The sequence below is a fragment of the Gavialis gangeticus genome, unplaced genomic scaffold, assembly GCF_001723915.1.
Source record: "Gavialis gangeticus isolate Ggan-Ray unplaced genomic scaffold, GavGan_comp1, whole genome shotgun sequence".
Classification (NCBI taxonomy): Eukaryota; Metazoa; Chordata; order Crocodylia; family Gavialidae; genus Gavialis; species Gavialis gangeticus.
Window position 1 is genome coordinate 14,777,495 of NW_017729025.1, and position 6,664 is coordinate 14,784,158.

At 43.2% G+C, this 6,664-nt stretch overlaps 1 protein-coding gene across 1 annotated transcript in view; it reads left to right on the plus strand.

The window, feature by feature from the left end:
* ATG14 (autophagy related 14) overlaps positions 1 to 6,664 on the plus strand; it is a 50,300-nt gene that overhangs the window by 26,103 nt on the left and 17,533 nt on the right. Inside the window, exons 3-5 of the mRNA XM_019519889.1 lie at positions 2,343 to 2,405; positions 2,545 to 2,587; positions 2,986 to 3,067. Of these exons, the coding sequence (XP_019375434.1) occupies positions 2,343 to 2,405; positions 2,545 to 2,587; positions 2,986 to 3,067 (188 nt within the window). The remainder of the gene's footprint in view (positions 1 to 2,342; positions 2,406 to 2,544; positions 2,588 to 2,985; positions 3,068 to 6,664) is intronic.

Sequence of the window (6,664 nt, forward strand, 5' to 3'; positions counted from 1 at the left end):
GACAGGCTGCAATTGGATCTGGACAGGTTGCAGGGGTGGGCGGATGAGAATAAGATGGGATTCAACACTGACACGTGCAGGGTGCTGCACCTAGGGAGAAAGAACTAGCAGCATACCTGCAGGCTGGGGAACTCCCTTCTCGTCAGCACAGAGGCAGAAAAGGATCTTGGAGTGAGACTCCAAGATGAACATGGGCCAGCAGTGTGGGGACATGGTCAGAAAAGCTAATCGCACCTTGTCATGCATCCACAGATACATCACAAGCAGGTCCAGGGAGGTGATCCTCCCCCTCTGTGCGACCCTGGTCAGGGCGCAGTTGGAGTACTGTGTCCAGTTCTGGGCATTGCACTTCAGGAGGAAAGTGGACAGCACAGAGAGGGTCCAGAGGAGGGCCACTCACATGATCAGGGGGCAACAGGACAGGCCCTTCGAGGAGAGGCTACGAGACCTGAACATGTTCAGCCTCCACAAGAGAAGGCTGAGGGGGCATCTGGTGGCCATCTATAAACTGACCAAGGGGGACCAGCAGGCAATGGGAGAGTCCCTGTTCCCCTGAGCACTACCGGGAGTAACAAGGAATAATGATCATAAGTTGACAGAGAGTAGATTCAGGATAGATATCAGGAGGCGCTGCTTCACAGTCAGGGTGGCTAGGATCTGGAACCAACTTCCAAAGGAAGTGGAGCTTGCTCCTACCCTGGGGGTCTTCAAAAGGAGGCTAGATAGACACCTAGCCGGGATCATTTGACCCCAGCATTCTTTCCTGCCCATGGCAGGGAGTTGAACTTGATGATCTACTCAAGTCCCTTCCAACCCTACCAACTATGAAACTATTGTTTGCCTACCTAGGTTGTTCATAGACTACGCTCCGAGTGTGTTTTTCTGCACCTGACAGGTGAAGCTGAATAGAGACAGTCATGTGTTTGAGGGCTGAAATCATATGATGACTGTCTTCCAAGTAATTCTCAGAGGTTCACAAACTTCAAACCTTAGGCTTTGGAGGAACTTGGGTTGACAGGGGTATGGCGGCTTTGTGATGGATGCAAATGTGTGCTAGGGCTGAGGAGTGGACAGAAAAACATTGTTCTAAAGTAAGAGTTGGATCAAGGGCTTCAGAAGTAAAATATAGTTATGATAAATTCCTTGACATGGTGCTGCTGTCCTTGGAGTTACTGCTCGGTGGTATGTCAAACAGTGCTAGATACCCATTAAAATATTAGTACTGTCCATGATACATTTTCCCCCTTCTAACTTCTGTAAGGTATAATGTGTGAAAATCTGCATTTAATGTATAGCCTTTTTAATATCAGGATGGATTCCTTTAATAAACTGAAGACTTGTGAAAATGTGCATGATTTTCAATGTTTTGAATTTAGAATATACTTTTGGGGTTTTCTTTAGATCTTAAATTGCCAATAATTTTGAAATGTATGAGTTTTCCTTTAAATCTGTAACATAATTTTTATTGCTCAGCTGCAAACTTTTTAAGGATAACAGAGACACCTTTTGATGTTAAAACTAGCAGATGTTTCTGCAACAAAGGGGTCCACTTAATATTATGGTGGAAAAGATATCTTTGAATCCCATAAGGATTTATGTGAATTTAACCATAACTTAACCAGAGGCTAAGAAAAAAGGAAGGGACATAGATGGTGCTAAGCTTCAGGATTCTTAATAATATTTCTGATGCTTTGACTTTATACAATGAGATGATACAAAGATTTCCTTGAGCCCAGTGGCAATGCGTAGGGGGTGCACATGTACCACCTGAGAATGCTGGTGCGCCCCCTCACAGCCAGCGTCATCTGCTTAGGCAGCGGGCATGGGTGGCAGGCAGGTGCCCCTCGCCCCCCGAGAGTGGTGGCTGGGAAGTGGGGGCGCCAGGAGAAGTGTTGCTGGTCCTTCCAGGCAGCGTTCCTTCTTAGAGCTAGCTTAGAGGAAATGTTGCTTCTGGGTTGGTATGTACAACCAGCCACCGGAGACTGCCCCCTCCTGCCCCTCCAACCGGTTGTTGGCTGCTGGAGGAGCAAGTGCCGTCCCAATTCGGGTGGCATCAGTCACCCATGCTTGAAGCCTAGTGGTGCTTTCAGGTAGCATGGTTAAGGCACACTAGTTTCTGTATCTGACAGCACCCGAGAGAGAGAGGGCTAGCATCAAGTTCCCTTTGTTCCCCAGCCTAAATGACCAGGGATCCATCTACAGCAGGTTGATTTGGGGCATCTTTTGGCTTAAGACTAGAACAGGACTTGGGACTCTTGCTTCCAGAGTGATGGCAAGATACCACTTCACCCCACTGTGTAAAGTGTGTAATATAAATAATCAATTGATCTAATCTCTTCTAGGTTTTCAGACAAGAGAGAGAGGTTAATGCATCTTAAAAACAAACAGAGAGAATTCCAAAAACAGTAAGTTTATCATTTTAATTTTGCTGGTGTTTTCATTATTTGAGGGAAAAATGGAGCATTTTTTCCTTATACCTTACTTGGTTTGGGGTTGTCCTGATGGTTGGTTAATCTTCTATTGTGTTTCCCCCCACCCTTGCAGTGTTTTGAAGGCCATGGCAGGGAAGGAGGTTACTGATCAGCTGGTGAGTTGTTTGAAGTCTTCACTAGTTTTCCAATTCTTAAGATTCCTTGATCTCTCAGATTAATTTGTAGGGAGGACAGTACTGCGTGGCTGAAAGTATAATCCAAGCAAAACTGAATTGGGTTTGCAAGCGCAGATTGTCCGAAGCCAGCACTACTTGCCACTCTTGGTAATGTTTTTAGTCAGAAGCCCTTTGCATTGTCTGCCTTTGCTGCAGGAAGCTCCTTGTTGTTTATGGCTTTTTTTTTTCTGTTTGCACAAGAACCCATTTGAAATTCCTAGGGTGTGACTCAGTTAAAAATACAGGTGGTACTTTTTGCGCCGTAGCTGTAGGCATTGGTGTTAATTGTAAAGCTTGTATCCAAGTCATTTTGTGATGCACAGCATGTTCTCTTTCAGAGGTGGAAAATAATGTCTTGCAAGATGAGGATTGAGCAGCTGAAACAAACCATTTGCAAAGAGAATGATGAGATGACAAGAAGTAAGTAATGGCTGTGCATTAATAGCATGTAGTGCCTGCCTTGAAGAGTAAGAATCCAGTCAGTCCATGTAAAATTGAGATTTAGTTTTTAAAATGGTGAATTTCCAAACTCTCCCCTCTGAATCATGGTGTCTGATCTCATTTGAGACGGTAATGTGGGAGGTTTTGTAGGAAATGGAATCAGTGACTGATCTCTGTTAATCATTTTTGTGTCTGGGTTTTAATTAACCATAGATGCATATTATTCAAGTAGGTGGGTGTTAAAACCATTCTGGGATTACTTTAAACAGTAAATGTTTGGCAATTTATTCTGGCTTTTGGCTGTTCTTCAAGGACAGCTGCCTTCAGTATGGTGCTCTTTGGCAGTTCCAGTGTGGTGAGGAGCATAAAGCAACACATTAGCTACTGTAAATTCAGTGTAGTTATTGGTGAGTACTGCCTTGTCCCTGCTGCCTGGTTTGGAGCCACATCTCAAAATCCTTCCTTGGGTAGCAACACTCATGGGAATTTTGCCTGAGGGGTGAACTGTACTTCAACTGTCAGTATTTATGCATCTGATGAGTCAGTGATGACTTCACAAATATGAGATTTGGCATATCACGTTTCAGAATACAAAATACAGTATGTTTAAATTCCTGATGCTAAAGAAAAGTAGCAAGATAAGGTAGTAAGATAGTGATATGGTTGCACTGAATAACTTGAAAATCAGAAAAATCATACAGCCAGTGGAAACAGACATGGTTAAGTCTGAGTAAAGAAATAGAGGTGCAAGCATGGCTCTACAAACACAGTAGGCATCAAGGCAAAGGCTTTGTAAACAAATAAGAAATGCTGCAGAAAAGACTAAAGATTTTGGTGTTATCTTTGGTTCAGTCTTCACAAAAAAAATAAATAAAAGAATTGTGACCAGTTAGTCAATGCACACAATCATGAGCAAGGAGAGATTAGGTCTGTCCAACTTCTAGCAGAGGCCACGCACACTGCTATATTGTTGTCTGTGCCATGCTGCACCACCCTCTGGTGCAGGCACTGGAAGTGGCAGATGGAGGAGAAGCCCAGGGGATCCACATACTGCAGCTGGAGTCATAGGAGGAGCAGTGGCTGGGTGGGAGCCTGGGAGTTTCAGATTAACCCTTGTGGGCCGCATTTGGCTCATAGGCTGCCATTTGGGCAACCCTGGCTTAAAGAATGTTTGAATAATATAAATGGTTTGAGGTTGACAGAACCTGCTGAAATTCATTCTTGACAGGTTCTTGAATATAGTAATTATCTTGAAGAATTCATGGAAGACTGAGGACCAGAGAAGGCCAACCTTTGTGCCTATCTTTTTAAAGGGGGAAAAGATAGACTCAGAACTTAAGGCCATTTGGTCCTTGATCTCTGGAAAGATTATGGGAAAAATATTCAGTTGTCCAGGGTCCACAGGCTAATAAGATGATAGAAAAGTAGCCAATATGGGTTTGTTAAGGCTAGTTGTCCACCCCCCCATCTCACTTCCTCTTTTAACAAAGTCATTAGTTTAGTGGATGAGGGGAAGGAGTGCAGATGATGTACCTAGCAAGGATCTTGACACTCCTACATGATGTTCTCAAGCAAGTGAAGGAAGTCTAGACACACAAACTGGATGCATAGCTGGTTGAAAAAACACACTCAAAAAAACCCAAATGGTCTTCCGCCTGGGTGGGCATCTTGAAGTCCTGTAAGAGTATGCCCATCAGTTCAGTTCTTTTCAACCCTTTCCCTAAAAATATACAGATTCTGTGTAGTTATAGCATTTGCAGATGACTCCAAGCAATGGGGGTCATTGGCAAACATACTGGAGGACAAGATCAGAATTTGAAATGATCTGGATAAATTGGAGAGAAGGTCTGAAATTAACAGAACAAAATTCAGTAAAGTTGAGTGGAAAGTTTTACATTTAGGGAGAGAAACAGACTCTGGAGCCATAGGCCATAAAGGACTTGGGATAGTGGTCCTCAGGTTTTTCTCACCCATGGGCAAGAGTACTGAGCACACAGTGCACTGTGGGTAATATTATGCATTTCCCCTGCTCCATCTCCACCTCCCTTTCAACCTCTATTTTTAATTCCCTGTGGCCACTAGCTTTATGGTAGGGTTTTTTGCAGACCGTTTGTTGGGTGGTGCTGATCAGAGGGAAATATTTGGGTGATGAAACATTGGAACAGATGTCCAGGGATGTTGGTGGCAGCCCCTCCCTTGTGGTTTTAAAAAAAATAAGATTAGATAAATGTGTTTTGGAAACAGTCAAGTATACTTGATCCTGCCTGGAGGTGAAATAGATAATATCTTGAGATTTCCTTCCCACCCTGGGTTCCTAGGAAATTCACAAACACTCCAGGTTGTTTCAGTCTGCTCTGCATGAGCCTCCATATGTACGTACTGGGAGTAGGGCTGTGCCTGTTCTGGCAAAGGCTCCATTCTGCCTACCCCTCTCACTCTCGCCGCATACACACTGCTTGGTATGGTGCTGGGCTACCCAGCTCCTGTGGCTGGGCAGTACAGGGCTTCCAGTACTGCAGCAAAGACTCCTGGCAGGGGGACTCCCGGTGCCCCCTTACAGCTAGCACCCAGGGTGGGTGCCTGGCTCCCCCTTCCCTAGTTGTGCTACTACTTAAGACAGTTTTTAATGTTTTTGTAAGTGTGGCTCTGCAAGGGGTAAGATTTCCCACCTGGACTCATGTCAAGGGGTTTTGTTACAAGCAGATTGAATTGCTAAAGAAAAACTATATTTGGAACATCTCCTCCTGTGTTGCTGTTGGTCTCAAAGTGATGAAAGATGGATTAGAATCATTGGAAGAAAGTTGAGTTCAAAATGCAGCGTGTGTGTAAACTTGGAAACCAGTTTTTACCCATTTTTTATTATTATTATTACTATTATTATTTATTTACTTAAAAGGGGACTTGGGGGAGCTGGTCCAAATTACTAAATTATGCTGCTGACATGAGAATGTCTCAAAGAAATCAGCAATGTTTAAATATTTTCTACACTACTGAAGCAAACTGTCAGTTTTCTCAACTTCTAGTTTCTGCATCATTTATTTTCTAAAGCTGAAGAAAATGCATTATTTTTTTCACCTGGACTTTTTGGGACTCTAAAGTAACCTGGGAAAAATGTTGCATCATTTTCACTTGTCAGAGCTCAGGCAGCCAACTCTTCATTTTTCCTGCATTATAGGCCCAAGAAATTGGACATACAAGTAAAGATTACTTCCATTATTCCAGCAAGTTATACGCTGTGCATGTTTATGAACTAATTTTCTTTAGTTTGACCATTTTAATAAGCTTTTGTTGGTACATTTAACACACAGATGTAGAGTTTATTTTAAATAATGAAGCAACTCCTTACCGTAATAAACACCATATGACATCTGTCACTCTAGGGTCATCTGTGATTCACAGATTAATAATGATGTCAGGACTTGGCCCTGAACTGCTGTCCTGCACTGAGACAGCATTCCCCAAGAGACTAGGGAATGTCTCTGTACTTGTTTAAATTGCTGAAGTCGCAAACTGCATTTCATAAATTTGCTTTTAACTGGTATGTCAAATATCTCAGAATTCAATTTCCAGATGCGA